Here is a 25,655-nt window from a genome sequence, read left to right as displayed (position 1 = left end):
AGAGTCGGAAGCGACTAAAGGAATAAACAACAATTCTTTCCCAGTGTTACCAGCACTACCACTGGAAAGACCTTTGCTTTATTTCTCCCTTGTCATTATAATGCCCTTATCTTTCATGTTCTTGCCTGCATTTGTCACAGCCTTTCTTCCTAGAATTAATCTCCTTTTTATTTCTCGAGTACACTAACCATCTTTATCTATTCTGGAGCCCAAGAACAAAGTTATTTATCACCTTTGATAAGAAATCTAAGGAACAGATCTGGGTTAAAGACAGGATTAAAAATGGTAGGAGGTGGGTAGGTAAATGATTTCACTGTATGTGTTATTGTTTAAGTGTTGTTCACCTCAACACCTTGTGCAAACACAACCACAGGCAAGAATCTCAGGCTGAAATTACTGGAACCGGAGGCTAACATAGTAATAGCCAGGCCATAAAAGATATCCAATTTATTGCCAAAAAAGAATGACTCCATTCCATCACAATGTAGGAAACCTCACCCAATTTGGTGCAGTCCAAATACATAGGACTTCAGCTTTTGTAATTCACAGAACACGGGACTTTAATCAGATTTGTAGAATAAATGCCATTAAAAAAATCAAAAATAGCTGGCACCAAGCATTTGGGCTGGGGAGCAGCACAACGAATCATATTCCTCAACTGCAATTCTTCTTTATTAGCGTTACTCCTTCCATTTCCTAGCTATGTCACTTGGCAAAACTCTGGTCTACTTTGCCTTTCAAGTAATTGTTTGGGGCATTGTTTAAAAGTCTGGTGAGGGCATTAAAATTCTTGTGGAAATTCAATTTCTAAGAGAAAAATGTATATATGCAAATACCACACATAATGCGTGTGTGTTTGTGTGTGGGGGTTGTTTTTCACCCACTGCTCTTGGAGGTGTTGTCTAAATAGCAGCATTTTGGAGAATGTGTTTGGGAGTTCAGCTTCTTTGCAAAACGTGGGTAATGGCTGCAATTCCGAGAGCGCTGGACGCTTGGCATTTAAGCTCCCGCTGAATTAACAGGATTTTGCTTCGATAAAACACTCATATAATCATGGCTGTCAAGTATCTAGGAAAGAACTTTCAGACAAGACACGCCATGCAAACTTCAGCTTGATCACTCCGAAGCAAATCCCTCCAAATTCCACAGGACTTACCCTCCAGATCGGAAGGAAACACGCTTAGGATGCCCCCCCGCTTGACTTCTCAAAGTTACCTTGCACAGGATCGGGCTGCAAACCCCCTTCCTTACAACGTCCATTGAAATGCAAAGCCGCCCGCAAAGATTTAGCAATCCGCGAACGGAGGGGGCGGGGGGGAGCGAGAGGCGGCTCCCTCGGGATTGTTTGGTTTTATTTGGCCAGGCGGGCACCGAGCCTTCGCAACGAGATCCGCCTCCCCCCCCTTGTTTGTTTCCAGCGATCCCTTGTTTTTGCGCCCCTCCTTTTGAGACAAAAAGAGAGCGAGCGAGCGAGCGAGCGAGCCCGGGAGTAAGACTCGCTCCATAAGGGCCTGCCCCCGCCCGCTTTTAAATTACAATAAAAGTGGGAAGAGAGGGAAAAGTGCGCGCATCTGGGAAATGCGGGAGGGGATGCCCTGCGCGCGGAGGGGGGACCGCGCTGGGGGGTCCCCGAGAGAAAGGTGTGGAGGCCGCGGGGGTGGGGAGCGGAAGGGGGTATGCTGGCGGGGGGGCGTTCCCCCTCCTCCTCCTCCCTCCTCCTCCCCTCCCCCTGCTCGCCCGGGGTGTCAATTTGCAGCAGAGCTCCTCCTCCGCCTCCTCCCCGGCCCCTCGCTCGCATTCCCGACCCTCCCCGGGTGGGCTGAGCAGGGGACCCCTCCGGCCGCCGGAGCGACTTCCACCCGGGCTCCCGCCGCCGCCGCCGCGCCTTCCCCGCCCGGCGCTCTGGGGGCGCCACCTCGCCTTTTCCCGCCTCTCCGCGATCCCTCGACACCGCAGGAGGGGAAGCTCCGTGGCGCCTCCGCCGCGGCGCCCCCGCCTCCCTTCCTGCGAGTGTCAAAACTTTGTTGGGGCGGCGGCGGCGGCGGCGGGACGGGGCTGAGGCGGCAGGCCGGGCTGAGGCAGGCGGGGTGCGCGGAGCGGCCCCCCGCCGCACCGGGACCCCGCCGCACCATGCCTCAGCTGCAGCCCGCCGGCGGCGGCGGGGCGGGCGGCGGCAGTAGCGGGGCCGGCGGCGGCGGCGACGACCTGGGCGCCCCGGACGAGCTCATCCCCTTCCAGGACGAGGGCGACGAGCAGGACAAGGGCGCCGGGGGGCGCGGCTCCGCTCACGGCGACTTGGACGAGCTCAAGTCCTCGCTCGTCCACGAGTCCGAGAACCGCAGCGGCAGCGCCTCCGGGTCCGACTCTGAGGTAAAGGGGGGAGGGCGGCGGCGGGGAGAGGCGCGCGCGGGGCGGCCGGGGAGGGGGCGGAAATGGGGGGTGGGAATCGCCCGGGGCGCTTTTGGCCGCGTCGTCTCAATCCCCTTTCTTTGTGTCTCCCCCTCCCCCCCCCAGGCGGAGAGGCCGCCTCAGCTGCCGCGGGAAAGTTTCCAGAAGCCGCGGGACTCTGCAGCCGAAGGTAGCGGTGGAGCCGTCCTGCGAAGTGCGGGGACGGGCGGGGAGGTGGGGCGGGCGGCGGCGACCTGCGCTTCTCGCCCAGCGGCGGCGACTCGGTTTTCTTCCCTTCACTTTCTGGGACGAGGAGGAGCTTCCCTGGGCCGGCCCTCCCCATCTCCTCTGGGCTGGCTTCCCTCCGTTGGGCCCTGATCCGGCCCGGGAGGCCGACCCTCTGCTCTGGAAAGCGGCGGCGGCCAGTTCGTCCAGCTGCCTGGGAAGTCCTGCCGCTGACCCTTCCTTGACGGGCCTTTCTGAAAAGCGCACGGGCGCGGGCGTTTCCTCTGCCATCCCGTGCGTGCTTCCTCGGCAGCCAGTCGGAGCGTGGAATCCTAACCCGGATTTGGAGCCCTGCGCGGTGCCCCAGAGTAAAGTTCCCAAGTAAAGTTCGCCGTCTTTGCAAAAACGCTGCTTAGTTGGACCGCGGGGAGCTCTCCTCCCAGTTTTCCGTGGTTTCGCGCAAAATATGGAATCACAAAGTAATCCCACCAGGCAAAAAGGTGGCTGGCTGGTTTTTGCTCTGAAACAGACACTTTTTTGGAATGGAATTTACACCTGGGTAAGTGGGTTTAAAGTTGCAGCCGGATCGCAGTGAAACACTGAGATTGATGGGCTCATGACTTTGCACGGGATTCTGCTCTTTAGATACCTTGAAGATCAAGCTGTGCAGCTATCATGCTCAGATATTAAGCATTCAATTTTCAGTGCTGAGTATACCCCCTTGACCCGTTGAAGTTGTAATATTACTTTTGAATAAACAGAGCAACTGGTGACATACGATTTTTAAAAAAATCATACTTTTTGAATGTATGATGGTAAATTTATCTGTGTTTTCTCTAACAAGATACAGCATTTTACTTCTGAGTAACAGGTTAGAATCAGTGAGAGGAATGGTGTAATGTGCATGTTTATGCAGAAATATTCCATTAACTTCACATGGACGTCTAGAATTGCTGCTTAACATGGGAATAAATCTCTTTGGCCTGGGTTGGATTTATTTCAAAGTCACTAGTAGGCTTTAGCTGAATAAAAAAAAATTACATCACAAACTTTTGAGTGGAGAAGTCCGCATTCACCCACTAATATCAAGAGTTTCTAATGGTTCATGTATTTAAAAAGTAATGATTTACAAGTTCCTTAAAGGTACATTCCAAAGCATACATTTTTCGAAGCAAATTTATTTGAAACATTGAAATTAATAAGATTTATTTCTGAATAAACACAAGAGATTATAAAGTTTAAATCCTAATGTAAAGTGTTTACTCAGAAATAATCCTTGTTTGGTTCAGTGAGAATTGTTTCCTGGTAACTAATTTTAAAACTAACCTAAAATTAGGTAGATTCTGCCATAAATTGTTTTTTGCACATTTGGGGAGATAACATCTCTTATCATGCCCCATGTTAATAGTATAAGTGAAATAAAGGTTATAATTATAGTGTTTGTGCATTTGAATATTGGGCTGCAGGTAATGTTGATAAACCAGTAGTAGTTTGGTGTGAGTCCAGACTTTAAGACATGATTGCATAAATCTGTAGCTCATTGAATGAAATGTGACAGACCTGTAAACGTTTCCTCAAATTTTGTCCCAAACACAAAAACTTTGGGAAGCTTGCAACTCTGCAATTGTATTAATTAATGGTCCACCTGGGGGCAAAAATAGCTTTTTATAAAAGCTCATTACTTGACAATACATATTTACCATAGCAAGCCTGCAGTTATCTAACATAGGTGCTTAACATTATGACCTAAAGGAGTGAGGATCTGTGGTTTTCTAAGTGTTATTTCACTACCCTGAACATTGACCAAGCTATCCTGGACTGGTTGAGGCATTAAGTTTCTGGTGGGTTCAGCAGATTATGGTTTGACATTTTGTATGAAAAAACTAACGAGGGCAACAGGTGTCTCACTTTGACTTAAAGCATTTGAATGGAACCTGTGATAGATCATAGACAGACACACACACTTGTGGATAGATATCACTGAACTACGAGCTAAAGATTGGACTTTTGATTAGTTGCATGCTTTAATTAGAAGTACTTCCTGTTGTTTCAAATTAATTTGTTTCGAGACATGAGTAGTAGATAACAAAATGGGATAAATACAAGCCATAAATCTTGCTGAGCACTTTTTGCTACTAATTTTTTCTTGGCCCTGTAGTCCTAGCTAGTTTTTCTTGAATTCTTGGAGTTAGAATTCTAACTTTTGTAATCCATACATTTTAAACTTAAGTTGGTTGTTTTGCCATTTGTCAGAGGGTCTTACTCTCTGAATGTTTATAGCTAATATCTTCCTTCTTCCCTAGTAATTAGAAGACAGCAAGATGGAGCCTTTTTTAAAGGGACTCCTTATCCAAGTTATCCTTTCTTGATGATCCCAGAGCTGGGAAGCCCTTACCTTCCTAGTGGAGCCTTGTCTCCAAGTGGTGCTCGAACAGTAAGTACTTTGTTTTGCCATATGTGTGATTAAAATTTTCTTTCTTCTTCCATGAAGGGGAATTCTGGTTAGAGTGGTTTTATGTGCCCCTTTGCCCCACTGAAGGGTTCTGTTTTACATTTGATACCTCAGTATAATAAGCTGACAATTTTTAAAACTTGAAGTGTTAGAAATAGAACTCTGTCAGATGATGGGTCTGAAGATAGGCAATCTCCTCTATACTTCTCTTGCCAAATTTTCAACTTAATGATTTACAACATTGAAAATATTTCACCATATTGGATATATTGAAGATCAATTTTGTTTTCATAGGCTTTTGTCTTGTTTTGGCTCACCTATTCCACAGTTCAGAACAAAATGTGTTGGCCATATCTAGTGAAAATTGTTTGGTTCTGTAAATGTAAGACTTTTATAATCTTTCTTCATATTATTAGTGAATTACTTGTTTATTTTGGAAAAGTTGCTTCAGGATTTTCTATAATGCAAAGTGGAATAAAATACATTTAATGAATAAAATAATTTCTGGATAGAATCCTGGCTAGAGAAGAAGTGGGTGTGTCTTTATCTGTAGTCTAGACAACACAATTGAATGTAAGAGAACCTACCCATGCTATTGATGAAATAAAGAATCACAGCATATTTTTAATAGCCACTTTGGAGCTTGTTGTATACAAGGAAAGGTAGAGGTAGGTTAGATCTGCACTAATATGGTATAGATGAAACGAAAGGGGACTTTATCAGTTATCAAACACATGTTACTCTATACCATTTCCAACTGCTTTTCATAGAAACTTGGAGGAGGGCTTGTTTTGTCCTGGCACCTGCCCTCTGGAATACCATCCCTCCAGAGATCAGATTGGCTCCGTCCCTGCTGTATCCCTGCTGGCCTTCCGTAAGGCCCTGAAGATGTGACTCTGTGCTTGAGCCTGGGGCTCTGAGCGTGGGGTGGGGCCTGTTTCTTGGTTATGTTGAGTGCTGGCTTGTGGCTTTGTAATTTTTTTTCCTGGCTGCTATGGGTTTTATATTTTTTGCTCCCTCCCTTTGGAACATCATTCCCCCAAATATAAGATTGGCCCCCTCCTTGCTCCTTTTCTGGAAGGCCCTGAAGAAATGGTTTTGTCAGCAGGCCTGGGGACCCCAGGCTGCTTCGGAGCCAATCAAGTGGCTGATATGAATGTGTTTGCTGCCGGTGGGGTGGGGTGTCTATTGTGTTTTTATAGTTTTTAATTCTGTAAGCTGCCTGAGTCACCATGTGTGAGTTGGGCAGCCTTATAAATTTGTTTAATAAAATAAATAAATGTTTTTATTTTTAATATTGGGAGCTGCCCAGAGTCATGTATGTGTGGTAGGCTGTTGTGTAAATCCACCAGATAAATAAAAAAAACTCTTGTTTTCCTTGGAATCTTGGTTAGGGCTATATGGATTGCAAAAATCTGGACAGCTATCAGGTAGCCACACAGAGGATTCTTTGCCCAGGTTTTTGTAGTCCTAGGTTAGTATTTGCTTTCAAGGACAGCCTGCTCAGTGCTACTGCTTCTTCACGTCCTTTGATACTGCCCAGAGTCGCGTTCTGAGTGAGATGGGCGGGGAATAAATTTGATATATAAGTTAAATAAATAAATATAAGACTTTCGTTGAGTGCATTTGGAGATGTAGTTTTACTTTCTAGGTGTTTACAAGCCTGTATAAAATTTGTATGCTTCTTAAAACAAACCTCAGAATTTTCTGCAATATATGGATAAATGGGGAATCCTCTACTATAATCTGGATGATTGGACTACAATTCTGTTATTCCAGACTATTGACTCTGTTGGCTGTGGTTGATGTCATTGCATTATACTACAATTCCATCTGGAAGCCAGGACTGAGAAAGTCTGCTTAAAAGACTGGCCTATGGCAAGTGATTGCTAGGAAATTGATCCTAGATTGTGGTAGATAGCTTGATGAAATTATCAGTCATGGAGAATAAACTGTATCAGCAGTTACCAGTCATGATGGCTGTATTTTAGCTCTAATATCAGAACCGGTATGCCCCTGAACGCTAGCTCTTGGGGAATACTAGTTGTGCTAATTTTTTGCTTCCAGGTTCCCTGAAGTATCTTGTTGTGTATTTGCTACACTGAGAGTGTTATCCAGCAGGACTTTGACCTAAGGCTTTAACCTTAACCCTAACATACTTTTTGGAGCATTTTTATTTATTCATTCATTCATTCAATTTCTATAGCCACCCATCTCAATTACTACCATGATTTACTAATCATTTACTAAGCCACGGCAGCTGGGTTCCCTCATTGTGGTAAACTATACAACTTTGCCAACCACAACGGCTGGATTTAAGGTAAGCCACAAGTCTGGGCTGCAAAAATCCAGGTCATTACTAGATGGCAGTGAAGTGCTTTTTTGTTGCCATTTATTGGTTCAGACTTTTGTAGCCATACACTAAAGCCAAAACAAACAAATCCCATTATGACTTAGTGCTACATATGGACACAGTATGTTTACAAGACACTCAGAGAACTTGGAGTGGTTAAGTTGAATGTACATTGTCCCCTGTCTTACCCGCTTAATCATAATTGGACTTTTAATCATGGTCTGGGGGTTTCCCTAAAGTTAAGTGTATCAGCCAGAACCAGAGTGTCCTTGCTTTCTGGTTAGCATAAAATGTATTTGAAACAAAGATTCATTGGGATTGGAGACACTGCAGGTGGTTTAGAGACCTTAAACTTTCCACCAGCCCCTTCAGTTTCAAAACAGAGCCTCCATGTGTCCTCAGGGACTAATAAACAATGTGACCATACTATACTTAGTGGGCATTCCTATACCATCCTCATTTTCTCGGGAGCTAATGGCTATATTATAATAAAGTAGCTATTAACAAAGGTTCAAATTATATGTTGACTATGGCTAATGTAAGCTCTTACACAATGAGCCACAGTTGTAGTATAAAATATGCTTAAGCGCAACCTGACGCAGAGTCTGGGTTCAGAAGTTCTGCACACCCTGGTTTTTTTTTAAAAAAAGCATTGATAAACTGGAGTGAGTCCAGGGAAGGATTACCGAGATATTGAAAGGTCTAGAAACCAAGTCCTATGAGGAATGGTTAAAAGACCTAGGTATGTTTAGAGAATGTTAAAAGAGAAGGTTGAGTGGGGACATGATAGCTATCTTCAAATACTGAAGGGCTGAGGGTTTATACTTACTGTTACTTGCTCCAGAGGAAAGACTAGAACTAATTGGATGAAACTTCAAGGATATAGATACAGATTAGACATTAGGAAGAACTTCTTGATAGCAAGAGCTTACTCAGTGGAATAAGGTACCACATGGAGTACCTGCACTGGAGGTTTTCAAAAAGAGGCAGGACAGTCATCTTATCAGGGATGATACAGTGAATCCTGCAGTGTTCAGAGGATTGGACTTGATGACATCCCTTCCAATTCTATGAAGATATGTAGCATGGTCTTTCCTCTTTCCTTGCTAGCAGTAGCCATAGGATATTGTTCCAGTGTTAATCAGCCTCAGCATGCTGGCTGGGAAATTCTGGGAGTTGAAGTCCACACATGTTAAAGTTGATGAGATTGAGAAACACTGTATTACTCCATCTGCATTAATAATGCTATTGAAGGTTGATTTTTAATCAAAATATGAACTCAACTCTTTAAGCAGATTTGTAATGTCTGATTAAAACCAACCTCTAATAAAGCTAATAGTACTGTAGATTTAATGCTGTACCATGAGTTTCTCTCAAAATGGAAGATAAAATTCAAGGTGGAGAGGGAAAATACAATTATGTGGCCTGTAGCCCATTTTAACTCTGGTTAAGAAAGACTTCACATCTGTGGTTAAAGTGAACAACTGATAAATTAAGAAACATACACTCTTGATCTCAATGTAATATTAATTTAAAAATAGGCATAATATCTAGATGGCTAGGTGCTGCCTCAAGCCCAAGTTTGCTATGTAGAATAGCACAGAGTTTCCTTAGGTGCTTTTAACTAATAACTAAAATAATTAACAACTTTAAATAACATTTTCTATAGATAAAAGATTGTACAGGTTTTTTTTTTAACTAAAAGTGCATGTAAGATTTCAGTCCTGGTTTTCGTTGTTTACATTTGCATACATTTTGGTTGTATACGATTTCTGAATGCCACTTGGGTTATTTGTTTTGATTTATACAAGGCAATGTCAGTTATAGAGAAATAATAGTTTATATTGGTCTTACAGGTTAGAGCTTTGTAAACCAGTTACAAATGTTTTCTTTTTATAAAGAGTTTACAGACCTCTTAGGGTTCAGTGCAATTTTTGTTAATAAAAACTAACAAAATATATTTGTAAAGCCAAAAAAAAGTCCTCAGTAAACATCTAAAAAACATCTTAATAACAGTTCAAAGAGAATTATGCCATGTATTATTTTTTTCTACTCTATGCCTTTGGAGAGAAGAATTGGGGACACAGTTTAGCAGTGACTTAATACCTCACTCTAAATTTTGACTGGCAAAGTAAACGCATAAAAGAATTATGACATAGGCACATCTTGCAACCATCTCTTGTTTGCTCTGCTTTTCTCATTTAAGGGGAGACTTAAGCCATTTAAAAGCTGTTAATGGGCTGACATTGTGTGTCCCCACAGACATTTTAAAAAGTGATTAAGCAAATTGACCAAGCAGTAGACAGTAAATTGAATTCTCTAGAGGCCAGCCCCCCCAGTGTTCCAACTCCAATTCCAAATTCTACAGATGCCATAACCCTCAGGAGCTCATTGTGTTCTGTGGCCATTAGGGATTCCCTGCCTGCTTCCTTATCATGTGAATCTATTATTCTCATTTGGGTTGTCCATGAACATCTTATCAGCTTCCTCAGCAAGTATCACTGGTCTTGTTGCATTATTGCCTTTGGACTAATCCCATAAAATCAAAAGATACATGTAATGACATAAAGTTTTATTACAATTTCAGAAGAAGGAAAAAGTACATTTTCCTTGTGTTTTCTTAAAGGGAAATGGTACATTTTTGTATTTAGATAAATAATAGTGATCCTGGGCCCTTCGGGTTTGTAGGACTTCACGGCCCCACTGGCCATGCTGGGTTATGGAAATGTTATCTTGGAGAGCCCAAAGTTCCCCACTTGGAAATTTAATTATACGCAGACATTTCATAGCAGGCATAATCTTAGGACAAACATTACCTGAATGTTTGTATCAGAAGATAAACCATTTTCTAAAAATCTGGCCAGTTAATTTAGGGCCCTCTTTTGCTAATGAAAACTTAAACTGATTGAATTTTGTAGTACTAGTGATGAATGGATTCTTGAAGACAGTAAGGAGCTGGTATAATAAATTGATAGCAATTGTGCCATTTTTACATGACATTATTAAAAATCATTTTGTTGAACTTGTAGTAATAGTGTGTTGCCTGTTACACTTAGGTTATTGTTAATTAAATGGGAGCAGGCCTGTTCACATATGAATCTGCCTTATATTTAGATCATTTCCTTAGATCCTATAGATGTCCTCTTTTTAATAGGTAAAATGGATAGCCAGAGAACAGCAAGTCTTTATGTGCCAGAGTGGCATGTAGACTGCTTCCTAATTTCTTGAATTTGGTGCAGATGCAATAGATTATCTAATTGTTCTAAAATCCTGTACTGCAGAATTTCTTGCTGTAGGCTTGGGGACATAAGGATCATTTCCCACTTCGCTTTTTTAACTTTAAAAGTGAAATTCCGAGTGCCTTTCAGTGTTTAGTGTAATATGGTTTATTGTTGTAAGTCCTATCTGATAGGGGATTAAGATGAAGATGTGCTTTCCCCCGCATGGTTATTAAAACTGATGCAGCCAACATTTTGTCTCATGTTACATTGAATCAGACACCGGAGTGGATGAAAATTAATATTTTTATATTGTGCTCTATTAAAATCAGTGGTGTGTACGGATATAAAATAAAGGTTCACCCTTAGAATGTTAAGAATAAATTTAGTGGCTTATTTCTAGGTAAGTGTTTATGAAGGATTTTAACTCCAAGCTCATAAAACTGAGTTTGTCAAGCCATATGAAATAGCCTGGGTTCACAGATCCATGTTAAACCATAGTATGATTAATTTGTTTTTAACTTAGCATTGGTATAAGCCACAATTTTTGATTTAGTGCATAAATGATACAGTGTGTTCCTCTGCTAAAGAATTTGTACTTTCAAAACATTCTAATGTTTCGGTGAAATTCCTTTTAGGTCTTACCCCCTGAAGCAACAGAAAACAAACTTTTTTGCATCTGTGTGAAAGCCACATAGGTGGCTGTCGTATTACTAAATTTCTTACACTGGAAAATTAAAATGCATTTTTATTGCTGGGAAATGATAAAAGATTTCTGACAATTTTCTAATGCTGAAAATACAGTTACTTCAGAGAATTGAAATGATTGAATCCCCTTGTGTTTACAAGAAAAAAGTGCAGGTTTTTCCCTTGTGTTCTCAAGGATCTTTTGTATGTGTGACATGCAAACCAAAGTTTGGTTGGCAAACTTGTGGTAAGATATTGTGGAGAAAATTTGTGCAGTTTTCTGGTTTTCTCTTAGGCTGTAGTTGTGCTCATCGTTAAACTGTTAGTCTTCAGTGGGTTTAAACAACATTGTTAAACAACAATTAGTGCTTTAGTTATGATTTCACTGCATCTGTAATGCCAGAAGAATGGCTCCCATTCTTTAGCATTTCCCTCTAATCTCAGCATTTTAGAATGGTCACCCCTCTTGCACTGCAACCTTTTAGTAATTCTGAGTCAGGTGAATTCACCTCAGAACATTCTCCAGCTTTTATACTACTCTTCTTTCATTGTTCTTTTCTCAGTAAAATAATTAACATTTAATCTTCTGTATAAAGGATCAGTTAATGCCAGTGTATCTTGATACTCACAAGTTACCTTAACCAAACTATAGCAGCCATTTTTCCTGTTTGTGACAACTTACCAGAGCATATTATAGAAAAACAAATTATATATTTTAAGTTACTTACACTGCTTTAAGGAGCTGGTTTCTTTCTGCGTTGTTTTAATACATTCAGATCTTTTTAGTTAACTTGTGGGAGCAATTTTAAAAGGTTAGATAGAAAGCCTGAATGCTTTGTCTCTGGGGATACTTTTTTTTTTCTTCCTTGATGAAAAGTCTGTTTCTTATTTAGAGTTATTGTTTTGTTACATTCTTATCCTCGCTATAACTGCTTCAGGCATGAGATAAACCCAAAGTTCTGTGTAGGATTGGGGGAAAAAAACCTCCTGGGATGAGCTGTAGCTGTTTTCTCACCTAAGAAATGCAGAATGATGGTGCCCTGGCTAAGTTTCTTGCTTGCTTGCTTGCTTGCTTGCTTGCTTCCTAACTAACTAACTAACTAACTAACTAACTATAATTTGGATGTATGGATGTCACTATATGGAGACAACAAGATAACTTCTGTTAATAGGAGAACTGAAATCTTAAAATCACCCACTGTCTAAAATAGCATATATCCATACAATTGTGTTGTTAGACTGCTGCTTTCTAGAATAATGCAAATCAAATTGGAAAACAGCAGGCAGTAAAATGGCCTCTTCAATTTCTTTTTCCCCTACAATAATATTGTGGTTCTGTATTTTTGTTCATAGTTTAATTTACCTCAAATAAAAACTCAAATTTTGTGGTAAACATTTCTATAGAGATACAGACTCCCTAACAAATCAAATTGTGTTTGTACTACTGTCACAGTTCTAATAATTGAAATCAGTGCTATAGGTAAACAGGGTAGCAGTATTTATTTTTCTTCCTGAGTGTTTTACAGCCCATGTACTTTTCTTTCTGCCACTAAGGAGTGAGACATACTCTAATCTTTCTGAGATCAAAGATTCTACCATAGGTGTGTAGATAGTTGGGGGGGGGGTGCATTAGTAACAGGGAAAAAAGAAGCCTGGCCCAAGAGCAGCAAGCAATCAGGAAACAAAATGGATTATGTTCAGTAGGAAGTTGACAGAATAGCTGGAAGTCAATACAGTTAAATCATATGAGACAGTCTTTACTCAAGAGATAATGGGAATGGATAAAAGGAAAAGATGTAAAGTTAACAGTATGTGAGTGGCAGTGCAGTGAAAATTGCAGGTCTGAGAAGGGAAGGAAGTATATTAATGTTCCTAATACTTCTGGCAAAAAGGATAACTTTCTGTCATAAAGCAAGGTATCCTCTGCCTAAAGTGTCTCTGACAGATAAGCAATTTCTCTCTCGAAGAATACTAGATGGCAAACTGTTTTTACACTCTGCCACCATTTAAACTTTTATTGCTGCAGTGCAGTGTGATTGCGTATATATGCATTCGTCTTTATGTAAAAGGAGATATTTACCTGCAGGATGATTGAAAAATCTTGATCTCAACAAGTTTTTTTTTTAGTTGAAATTAATTGACTTTTCACTTGCATGTCCTCTGCTGTTCCATCATTGCCAGTGTTTTCTTCTTTTGTTGGTTGAGGTGAAGAGTATTTTTGTTTGGTACGTTTGGGTTTTGATCATTCAATGTTCCTGACGTTGGTCAGTGAAGTTGGCAGAATCAGCTTCATTCATATTCTCTCTGCATATCACATAGCTATTTTTATATTGCAAAAGGGAATATTGCTGGCTTAGTCTTTTCTTGAATTGCTAATTAGGGATGTACAAATACCTGAAAGAGCTTCCTGCTGCCTTTGCGTGTGTGTGCATGCACAGCCACTTCCTTTGTTTTTTGTTCCCCCCCCCCCACCACCAAAGTGGCTGTGCATGCACATTCATGCAGAGACAACTGTGAACAGCTTCCAGGACGGCCCTGTGAGCCTAGAAAAAGATATGACTATGGTAACAGTTCCAAAAGAAGTGTTTCATACATGCTCCAACATGTTCCAGACCACCTCTTCCAAAGGATTTGCGTAGCTGGTCTCCCAGACAAAAGGGCCGTGCTAGCTGGAGTATCATGGAAATTACAGCCCATCAAATCTGAAGGCATCAGACCAAGGAAGGATGATCTACATGAAATCACTGGAAGAGATTGACAGGGAGACGTAGCTTACTATAAGCTAGTATGCCAGTGAACTCAGTGAGGCAGGGTAATCCTGGAATGCTTGTTTACGGTCAATAATTGTCTGGATGGATGGTCGTACATTTAAAATCAGTCTAGAGAACTGAAAAGGGCAGGCATAGTGGGGAGGGTTACTAGGCCAGAAAAGTCCAGAAGAGTCTGTTCTGGATTGGCTTATGCTCCCCAGTCATTGCTTGTGGGAGCCACGGAATTCAAGTTCACTTCTGGGGCCCTAAGTGGTAGCTGTGGTTGATACTGCATTCTAATGTTCATCCATTAGACTGGTGACTTCTGAATTAGACTGTTGCTTGCACATTCTATGCAGGGATGCTTTTGAGGATGATTTGAAAACTAGTTAATGCAGAATTAGGTTGTCTACCTATTAACCTCACTTCCGGGGGAGGATGTCCTATAAAGCAGCGACCACGGCAGAAAAGGCCCACTGCCTAGGACCCTAGCCGATGGGATCTGTAGAATGCCCTTTCTGCTGGATCATAGTTTTTGTTTAGCTCACAGTTTTCGCCCTGGGGTGCCATGAAAACATTACCAAGATACTAATGGCACAATAACTGAGAAAGTTTCAGAACCTCTAGTCTATTCCATTGCTTTTGGATGTTTTATTTGTATTGCATTTGATGATGAAACTTTGCTTTTAACAATGAAACTTTGCTAAAAAGACTTCTAGAAATATTTAAAATATATGTTAAAAAGTTCTAGGACCATTTGTAATTATTTTAAGCTTTGCTCTAGGCTCCTCTTTTTTTAAAATAGAAAACACACAGCTTTTTCTGAAGATCTAGACCTTCTCTATTGTGGTTGTTTGTTACAGGTTTTTATCATAAGCTGATCTTTATTTTGTTATGCTCTTCTAAGCAGGCTATAAATTAAGCAGACACTGGTTGCAATATTTCTATTTAGTTATAGTGGATAAGGTATTAAGTCAAGTTTCCCCCTTAACATTAGGAAGAGATCCATATCAGCATACAGATGGAAAACTGTGTAAAGGGCCTGGAATTGTTCAGCAATACAGAACATTTGCTTGTATAATCCCCTTGTAGAGAAAACTAACTTTTAAAGAATTAGGCAATTTGTATCTGTTTCTACCTCATTTTCCATTTTTAAGACATCTGAGTGAAGCAATCCACTAGTAGCTGTGGACAAACATAAATATATGAATCCTTGACCTTCACAGACTAATGGCATAGTATGGAAAGAAGGAAGGAAGGGAAATGATAATACTGGGTAATATGAAAATGAATGTTTATATATAATAAGTAACATAAAAATAGGAACATCTCAACCATGGATCATTATCTCTCCATTTCCATGTCTTACTTTTCCTGACCAACTTAGGATAATATTAACTAAAGTTCTTTTTGCTCTTAGTTTCATCTTAACTGGTATTAAAACTATGCGAATAGTATACTAGTAGTACTATATTTGAAAAAGATATGCAATTATTTTCCCAGGGGACTTAAAGACAATTAAATATTACAGCTTAAGTGGATGTGGACAAACAATGCTGCCAACACATCTTTCTTTTTTCTCCAAGACTTAAATTCTCTCCTTGCTGAAGTTTCTGTGAGGCTTCTTCTCCCCGCAGACCAAATCAGCAGGCACATAAGAATCCAAGAACTTCTGATAAGTAACATACTTTAGAAAAGACAAGAAGCCATTGCCAATGAATTCTAGCAACTGCGATATAGCAAATGCAAGCTCTTTTTATAATAATCAATATTCAGATTTGTTGTCTCTCTACTGCTCTGTAGGCCTAAGCAATTAGAATTTGATCTGGGTGGAGAACAAAGTTGCCATCTGTTTCTTGTCTTGATAAGTGATTGATCTACTACCAGACTGTTAACTTTTGATAAAGTATGAACTTTCACATTTTTAATAATTCTGACTGTAATAGTAAGTGCTGGGAGAGGCTAATGTAGACCAGAATTACAGAGAGGTACAGTTTCAAGGCATTGGAAGCACTTTGAAGTGACATCTCTCTGTTGGGTTGGTTTTATTTCCTATTTACTTTGTCCAGTAGGAAAGATGATGGGTAACTGAAAGTAGAGGAAGTGCTAGTAAAACAGCTTACTAATGGGCTAGTATTGTTTCTGGAAAGGATTTTGGGGAAGTATAGGCACTCCATTGAGGCTCAGTGAAGAGATATATTTGGCTGAACAAATTCCCCTAGGGTTTCTCAACCAGGGTTGCATATATACAGGCCTACACATGAAACAAATATAATAATTTTCTAACTTCTGGCCTATATTTGAGCCTGAATGTGCAGGGGTTCCCCGATGCCTGAAAAATATTTCAAGGGTTCCTCCAGGGTCAAAAGGTTGAGAAAGGCTGCCCTAGTCCTTTCCTAAAAGCAAAAAATATATATAATTTTTTTATCCATCATCTGACAAGGGATCATTTACAAACCTGGCATGTATATGACTTCGTGACTTTTGAAAAGAAATTCAGAAATTTGGTGCTACACATTGATATGATCACTGTCAGGTAAAAGTGCCTTTGTTGGCTGAAGAGCTTAACACAAAAATCCTCCTTTAGGGTCTGTTTCTGGAAAAAAAAACAGCAGTAGTTTCTGATGAAGTGTTAGTGTGTGGTGTTTAGGAGCCCAGGTGTTTGGCAGTATGGAAATATTGTGTTACTCACACACCTCTAGGTTACATTCTCTCCAAATCCTTTTCCATTGTTCAGGTATTTTCCCTTGTTCTCACATAACTAAAGCAACTAAAGCCTGCTTATCTTGAGCAGTAAAGTTAACAGAACAATCTCTCTTTGAGTATGAACATGGCTTTGCCAAGTGATGAATAACATGGGCATCACCTATTATTATCTTAAGTTGGGAACAATATAGATCTGGCTCTCAAGAGAACAGGTTGAAACTAGATTGAGTAGCTTTTAGGGTAACTAATCCACAATATGCATTCCTAGTGGTGCACACCTTTTTCTTCTGGCTGACCTTTTTCACGTTTAATTAAGTGCAGCATTGCCAGTCTTTTAGAGAAAGTATTGATATTGTAGATGTTAAGCGGTTTTTGATGCAGGCAGCTTGAGTAGGCTGGAAATATGATGCAACTCCATCAAGGCACAGACAATTTTAAATTTTAGTAGAATGCTTGATGATGGAGCCTAGAAATTCAATAACAATTGAATTTGTGGCATCTTAAAGACTAATACATTATAAAGAAGCTTTCATGGACTACAGTTTATGCTATAATAAATATGTTAGTCTTTAAGATGCCACAAGACCCTGCTGTTTCTGCTACAACAGACTAACGCAAGTATCCCTCTAGGAATTCAGTGTTCTACGTTAGTTACAATTCCATTAATCAAGGTATGTTGCTTTGAGAGTTGTATGCATTGAATCTGTTGTCACTATTAGCTTTTTTTTTAAAGCAAGCTTCTAAATCTCATGGTTATAAGTTTTAAAAATTGTTTCAAGTTGTAAAAAAGTATGTACTATTACAATAGTATGTACAAATATCTTGTAATAATCAAATCAGAATGCTAATCTAGGGTTGGACACACTAGTTATCAGCTCTGTTGACTGTTAATTTAGATTTGCATTTTTTAAAAAAGGGAATCCTTATTTCTGGTAAAATGCTAGATGTGAATTTCTAGAGTTTGGTTAGTAGTTCTCTCTCTCTCTTTTTAATATCTTCTTAGATTATTGCTGTTTGATACCTTAACATGACTGCCCAAGTACACCACACTCCAAGTTAATATTTGGAGAAGGTAGTGCAAGTAACCAAAAAAATTATAACAAAGATTCTGTTAATTTAAAAGGATTCAAAGTAGCTTATTTTGGGCAGTATTCAAAATCCACATTTTGTTGTATTATTGCCCAGGATTTATTTTTTGTAAAGAAGTACTTGCCTAAAGATTTGTTGCATAGTTTTTATGTTCTGTACACATGTTGAACAATTCTACCTTTGAAAGCATAGAGAAGGTGAGAATTTCAGGTAATTAAGAGGAATGATGAAGCTTGCAGAAGATTTTAAAAGATGTTTCTTATTATTCAACATGCTGGCTTTTTGTTTGCTGTACCATTATGGTTGTTGGCTAATCATTTACCTTGAATTTTTGTCTAAACAAGATTTACAAGATGTTTCTTCCCAATTCCATTCCATCTTAGAGCAACAAAATTGCTGCAGGCTACACTTCATTGTGTTTCATTTTAAGAGGCCGTATTTGAGGGGTGATGCATGCATGTTATTCTGTGCAGCTGGTTTTGGTTATTTCACTAAACTATTGTTTCCCTCCTGGGTTGACTTTGCTAGCAGTGAAAGAACTAGAATGTACAATTTTGGGATTCAGATAGCTATTTTATTATTAGTTTGAAATATTTTGAAGCAAGTATATGTGAAAACGAATGATTTCAGAGGAGTAGAATATGCCAGTCTTGTCTTCCACAGGGATAAATGTAAGATCTGTAAAAGAACACTTAACCATTCACTGTGCTTCTCACAGTATTCTGATGGCAAGGAAAGGAATGGAAGTGCAATAGTTCCTATGCCTTAGGCTAATGCAAGTACTAGACCTTTAGGATCAATTAAAGTCAGTCCATCCTTTTACAAAATAGGGTTGTTTAGAAAGAGATTCACTTGAAAGAAACAACTGTCCATAGCTTGCTCATGAACCTCTTTAATTTTGCATCATTATATAGTTCATACTTGTCTTTTCTTGCATCTCTATCATTTTTGTTTTCCTTCCACTGACTGCAGCCTGGTTGTGATTAACAATGTCTTGTCAGGTCACTTCAGAGCAGGATCTAAAATTCATGATTCTACAAGTCATTTCTGTGGCCTGCAATCATACTTTATAGCTGCTGAGGAAGCTGCACAGGAAGCCCACGTCACTGAGTGCCACATAGACAGAGAACCTGGACCCCGGGAAGAGCTCCAGAAAGACAAACAGCCTCACTCGGGAGGTCTCCTGACAACTACAGAGCCTGGTCAGCCAGATATGCAATCGATGCCCTGAGGCCCCTTGTGCCAGGCAGTGGTGCCCTTGGGAAATCCAACCTATGCTTGCGCTGTGAAGGCAACTGCTTCTGAGGCTGGGCCAAGCTGTCTGTGCAGGAGTAGTAGAGCATTAAGGCTTGGCCAGGAAAGATGGTCTGGGAGAGAAGGAAGAAGTGCCACTACTGCAAAGGTGTTTCTGCCAGCAAGAAGAGAGTAGAGCAGAGAAAGTGGAAAGATCTCTGCTCAGCAAGGACAAAGGAGAAAAAGAAAAGCAGGATTTGGGCAGCCATTAATGAGATGGGTTTCCCAGATTATATAATCCTAGCTATGTTCTTGAAAAAATTATATCAGCCCAGTCGTAAAACAAATATTGGTGTTCTGGGTAATGAAAAACACTTCAAGTTAAATGGTCATGGTGAAATAGCTCTGTTTCTCAAGTAGCTCTAGTTCACAGTAGTTTTTTTTTATTTAATAAATTTATATTTAATAGCATAGCATGATAATTTTCCTCATTTGTGACTCACAAGAGATTTTGAAAAGGCTTCAGCACTGCTGAACTTCAGCTAATAAACTAATCCTCGTGCAGCACTTGTGATGATTTGAGTTTGATATACCTGCTTTAGACTGTCTAACATAGTTCCACAAAGCCACTATGAGACTCTTTCACTACATCAAATTCTACACTCAATCCATATTTCAACATGCCGGTTACTAAGGTGAAAAGCCAGAACGCTGTGCTGATTTTCTGAAGGCTTGATTTTGTTTCCTTAGCCATCACTTAAGTAGCCCTAGAATCATAGAGTGTGAAGGACTATTGAGACCAGCCAATTGAAGCAGGAATCCAAATTAAAACATCCCTATCAAATAGCTGTCTGGCCTCTGCTGGAACTACGGTACATTGGTACATCATCAGCACAGATAGCAGTTAGTGCTTTATTACAATGTTTGGCGGCTAGACCACAGTGTCCTTCAGTGAAATGCTTTCTACTGTGTCTAAATAATACTGTTTTATTTGTATTATTACATACCTCTGCATTGCCCATTGTCTATAAGCAGAACAATAATCAATTAGTCAAGTCATTTTCTACAGAGAACACAAATCTATTCATTTGTATTCTTAAAACCATAGCAGTAGCTGAAAAGCTAGGACACTTTTAGGCTCATTTGCCCATATAATTGGAGAAACAAAGCCCTGTGCTACTTCCATCTTTGCCTATCAGTGGAAAACTTGGATGAAAAGGAAGAAAAAGAAAGCTTTTGTTATTATTTAAGGCCTCCCAATGAATCCTTGGCTAAACACAAATTTATTCATTTTCCAGCTTTGTTTCCAGAACTCTGTCCCATAAACTATATTGATAAGACTGTTGCTTAGATGAGTAGAATTGGAAAAAGAAATCATGTTGAGCGTAGCTCTGCTGTCTCAGAGCCTGTGGAATGCCAGTGGACTGGTTTGCAGAGAATTACTGATCTAGGATGTTTTGTCTTTACATTGATTCTATCATTTTGTGTGAAAAAAATGAGACTTTTAGAAGCCAAGTATCATAATTTTTCTAGCTTAAATTTGATTTTAACTAAGACTTCAGTACTTAAATAATTATATAGCAATCCAGGAAAATGAGAATTTTTAACCACTGTTCCTGTATTTCATTGTAATGGAAAAATAGTTGCAGTACTCAGACTCATAGGTGGCTGACTGAATTGCCATGCGACTTGTACTTTTGATAAAAGAATTCTTAAAGTTCCAAGATAACCTACTTATACTTCCACATGTTCTTTCCATGTAATTTCCTTTTGGTTTGTCTTAGCAGAGATGGAGGAATAGGCAAAGATTTCTGAAGGCAATCTCACTAGTGAGATTTCTGTTCCCTGGGCTAGGGCTTTTCCAAATGATTGTTGTTATCCAAGCCAACTAGATACAGTGTCTGAATAGGAATGAATGGAGCCATTCAGAATGATGGACAAGAGCTGAACATTGTTCACAAAAGCCACTGGGCAGTCAGTAGAACGACAGACTTCAGCATTTGCTCTCAAGGCTGATAAACAACAAAGAACAGTTGACAAGTTTACTGGGGCTTTGAGTTGGTGCAGTTTCCCCCACCCAGAAAAGGCAGTAGACATACCAGGTAGCTCAGTGTACAATTAAATGCTGAAATGGATGTGTGATAATATGCAAACAGGGAGGAAGGATAGGGTAGGAAAGTTTGTCATCGCATAAAGGGCTGATAATGCATGAGAAAACAGCCAGTAGCATTTAGTGGCAATGCTGATCAATATTTGCTAGATCTGTTGTGAAAAAAAATTATTTTCACAAATCTGAATATCTAAGATGCGGACTTGTCAGAATGTACAAATAATTCTCTAAAATTATACTTTCTAACAAACTCAGTTTAATTGTGAATGGATTACTGAAGCTTATTTTTATACCATTTAATCTATTTTAGTCTTCAATTTGGTGTCATTGAGATTTACTGGATTGTATTCTGCGTTATTCTCAGCTGCAGCTGTAAAAATGGACCTGTTTTATAATCTCTCTATGGAATTGGGGTGTTTTGTTTAGTTTTTCTTAATGAAGGTTTTCACTGAAGTTTAGAATATATTTATTGTGCAAATATTTATTCAATATGTTTCCCCTGTATATATAATTTACAAGTCACGGGGCATGCAAATTTGAGTTTATAACTGGACTTGAGCATAACAAATTATCATACATTTATGGGTTCTCTTTCATAACTTGTGTCTTAAGGGCTCCCTCCAAACCAGGATGGGATATCTTTGCTATCCTTGCTAATGTTAAGCACATGAGTGTAGGAAGAAAGGCAAAAGGTAAGCAGTCAGCATGAAGTACATGGTGTATCAAATCAAAATTTTTACTTCTAAATTGGGTATGTTTCCTACATCTTAAATATCTCCCCCTGTGCCTGTGAAGTATCCTGCTGATACTTGTGAATTGTTTGATTTTTAGATTATTTATGCCAAGTTGCTAGAAATGCTTTAAAGGGAATTGTTACTCTATAGCCACGTGTTTTCCAGCTTTCATTTTGTGATGCTGTGATGGTGTCCTTGACACTTTCTCAAACTAAAGAATGTGCCTAGCACTGCCCACCAGTCCACATTGGTTGGAAACATTCCTAAGTTATTGTCTGAATCCCTATAATTTGCATTAATAGGGTAACTAAAGAGGTGTACAATCATTCAGAGAGAACAATGCTTGATTGCTGTGTTTTTTATTTATTTAATAAACCATGTACTCTTGGTGCTATTAGGTTAATACTCTTTGTCTCCAAAAACTCTATATTAATAGAAAATTCATACTAGAAAAGTGCAACATCCCAGTGTTTTCATTGGTGGAATTAAATCAAGCTTAAAAATTGCTCTGTATGGTAACTGCATGCTTCAAGTCCAGTATACATGGTCGAACTGTGACACTGGAAGTTTATATGATAGCATTATGATGCTGGAAGTTATTAACTTAATTGTGCCTGAAAATCCCCCCTCCCCCCAATTTTAGTCTACAAGATTGTTGATGTGGTGAAAGAAGCTGTTTTGCAAAAGTAATGTATAATTTGTCAAAGAAGTAATTTTTTTAAAAAGCTGCATTTGGTCCATTAATCTTTCCTAAAGTAACTATTTGGATTCTGGTCATAGACATAAGAGCATGGGGTGCTGAGATCTCATATTTTATAACATTATATTACTGGGGGTAGAATTTATTGGTGGATGGTAACAGTTGAAGGATTGCTAAACTGGAGCAAGAAAACCTGTTTTTCTGCTCAAGTTAATGGAATAATGAAAGAAACATGAAATGGAAGATGAGAGTAATGCTTTGGAAAATGTAGGTTTTGTATACTGAGAAATCTTTTTTGTATACTGCATAAATTAACATGTGTTTAAATGGTAATCTTGTGTTTCCCTCAAAGGGAAATATAAACTCCATTTCTCATCATTCCTTAATTGCCATGACCCTATTTATGCAGAGAAAACATAGCCATTCACAATCTTCTCCACCTTTCATTTTTTGTTAGCACAGTCTCCCGCTAAACTGAGGAATGTACTGTCTCCTGGCTATTCTCTTTTAACTGAAGGCTTGGGAGAGTTTTTCTGTAATAAGGTGGCAAACGCGCTTCATTCGTTTCTTTCTACTAACTATCTTCTGCTATCCTTTCTAACTTCTGTATTTGAATCTATTTCCTGGTTTGGAGGAAGCCATGGTTTGACAAACCACGGAAGGTTTTCCTTAAACCACCTTTCCTGTTGATCCCTTTGCCTTTTATGTTGTTCCTCTACCGCTTTTTCTATCTTTTAACCACTGGTAGTTTTCCAGACTCCTTTAATATACTCTTCATCCTTTATTGAAGAAAGGTTGAGTTCTTTGTGCCTGTGCCTCTTTTCCCTTTTTTATCTAAAATGCTTGAGAAAGTTGCCCTCCCACAATTTATTTGACAGTATTTATAGGCCACCCATCCAGCTGATCCGGCCTGTACCACATGCAGACCGTATGCGGTCCACCAAGCAACCTTGTGTAGTCTGTCAGTGTTTCTTTAAAAAGTAGTAAATTCACTGCCGCTGCTCTGCTAGTTGCAGAACAGTTGATCAGCGCTACAGGTATTCCTTTGCAGCACACGAGGATTTTTAATTCATTCATGTGGCCTGCAATTGAGTATTTCTTTTTTTCTAATGGCCTTTGTGATTTATATCAAGATTTGGAAAGGCCATTCAACTGAGGTGACATTCTCCTAATTCTGAAAAACACAGTGGTGGCCAGTACTTTTCACTGACAGCAAGATTTGAAACTTACAGAATATTGCTGTCTATGTAATGGTTAGTGGGCATCATTGGCTGTGCACTTGATTAATTCAAATCTTTTTTGCAATCTTGTTATCTTGCAATACTGTATTGTATGGCAGATTACAGTCCTGGCAGTTTTGCCTTATGGCTGGTGTCTTACATGGATCAGTCCTGCACCCTATTTTGTTTCAAGTGCTGATTCACAATTAGGGCTTTAATTTTTAATTTTTTTTATTGAATAATGGGAAAAAAAAGAAGAGAAGTAAAGAAAGAGATTTAGAAGCATCATAAGATTATGTAATTAAGTGCAAATTCTCAGAATAACATTAATTTATTTTTACACATTTAAGCATTTTGTGTCATTTTGAAACTACAGATCATTATTAAAATCAAATTAATGTATGGAGTATCCCGATAGTAATTAGCACAATATAAAATATAAGTTAAAATGAAAAACTACATCAAAAGGAAATCTACCCTTATTTAACAAATCATCCATGATTTAAATGTCAAAATATTATGGTAAGAGAAACTCAAATTTTAGGTGTGGTACAGACTTCTCAGGGACGCGGTGGCGCTGCGGGTTAAACCGCTGAGCTGCCGATCGGAAGGTCGGCGGTTCGAAACCGCGCGGCGGGGTGAGCTCCCGTTGCTCGTCCCAGCTCCTGCTCACCTAGCAATTCGAAAACATGCAAATGTGAGTAGATCAATAGGTACCGCTTCGGCAGGAAGGTAACGGCGTTCCAAGTCGTCATGCTGGCCACATGACCCGGAAGTGTCTATGACAACGCCGGCTCCAAGGCTTAGAAACGGAGATGAGCACCGCCCCCTAGAGTCGGACACGACTGGACTTTACGTCGAGGGAAACCAAAAACAGACTTACAGTCCAAATATGGTTTTCATGTTAAATTAAATTCTGTGTCAGATTAATTTTTCATATGATGGTATTTTTGACATAGAGCATACTCCTACAGCTTAATTGCTATTCTTCTACTGGAGGAATTGTATATATTTTCCAGTGAGAAGCGTAGACTATCCTAGCAGCATATACAAAACTAATTTGATATAATTTGTAGAAATATGTTTAATAGAAAGATAACAGGTTGGAAAGGGAATTAAAGACTATTTTGTTAAATGATGAAGAGCATACTTAGTAAAGTATTTAGTTGTTGACATTATTGTTAGCAGAGAAGAAAAGTTTATCAAAGTTTTAATAACTCAGCAGTTACAAATCCCACTCTCAAGTTTGAAACTTTTTGGGAGGCCATAAACAAATACTACTTAAATTCTTGTTTTTTCTATTTCTTTGCCTTAGTCTATATCTTAATGTATAGTTCCTAGAATAATGCATGATTAAAAATACTGTTGATTTTTTAAGAGAAGTTTGGGGATTAGGAAGATGGAGGAAACATTGAGCACAGTCATGGAAGAAGAATAAGAATGAGAGAATGAAATGGAGCACATGAGTGAGGAAAGGGAAAAAAGGCAGAAAGGTGTTTGTATTTTATTTGTGACAAGCCACATTTTGTAGCCTCTAATTTTTACCATTAGATTTAAAGGCAACTACATCATTTAATGGTTAGTATCTTCTTTTCCCACAATATACAGCAACCACTCAACTTTTTCTTGATCCTGTTCAATCTAGCCTATTTTTTCCAATGTAATTTGATAAAGCTGGGTGAAGGAGGCTTATTAATGCCCATTAATTTCTTACACACTAGATGTTGAAAAACTGAGAATATCTACCTTCCTCTTGCAAATTGATGCTAATCTGAATTTGCCTACATGCT

The 25,655-nt window shown here is 39.4% G+C and overlaps 1 protein-coding gene across 1 annotated transcript in view; it reads left to right on the top strand.

The window, feature by feature from the left end:
- The first annotated feature begins 1,788 nt into the window (after positions 1–1,788).
- TCF7L1 (transcription factor 7 like 1) overlaps positions 1,789–25,655 on the top strand; it is a 61,696-nt gene continuing 37,829 nt past the window's right edge. Inside the window, exons 1-3 of the mRNA XM_063310871.1 lie at positions 1,789–2,370; positions 2,515–2,578; positions 4,917–5,047. Of these exons, the coding sequence (XP_063166941.1) occupies positions 2,131–2,370; positions 2,515–2,578; positions 4,917–5,047 (435 nt within the window). The 5' untranslated portion in view covers positions 1,789–2,130. The remainder of the gene's footprint in view (positions 2,371–2,514; positions 2,579–4,916; positions 5,048–25,655) is intronic.

The sequence above is a fragment of the Candoia aspera genome, chromosome 9 (genome assembly GCF_035149785.1).
Source record: "Candoia aspera isolate rCanAsp1 chromosome 9, rCanAsp1.hap2, whole genome shotgun sequence".
Classification (NCBI taxonomy): domain Eukaryota; kingdom Metazoa; phylum Chordata; class Lepidosauria; order Squamata; family Boidae; genus Candoia; species Candoia aspera.
Note: the sequence above shows the minus strand (reverse complement) of the source record. Positions and strands in the feature narration are given on the sequence as shown.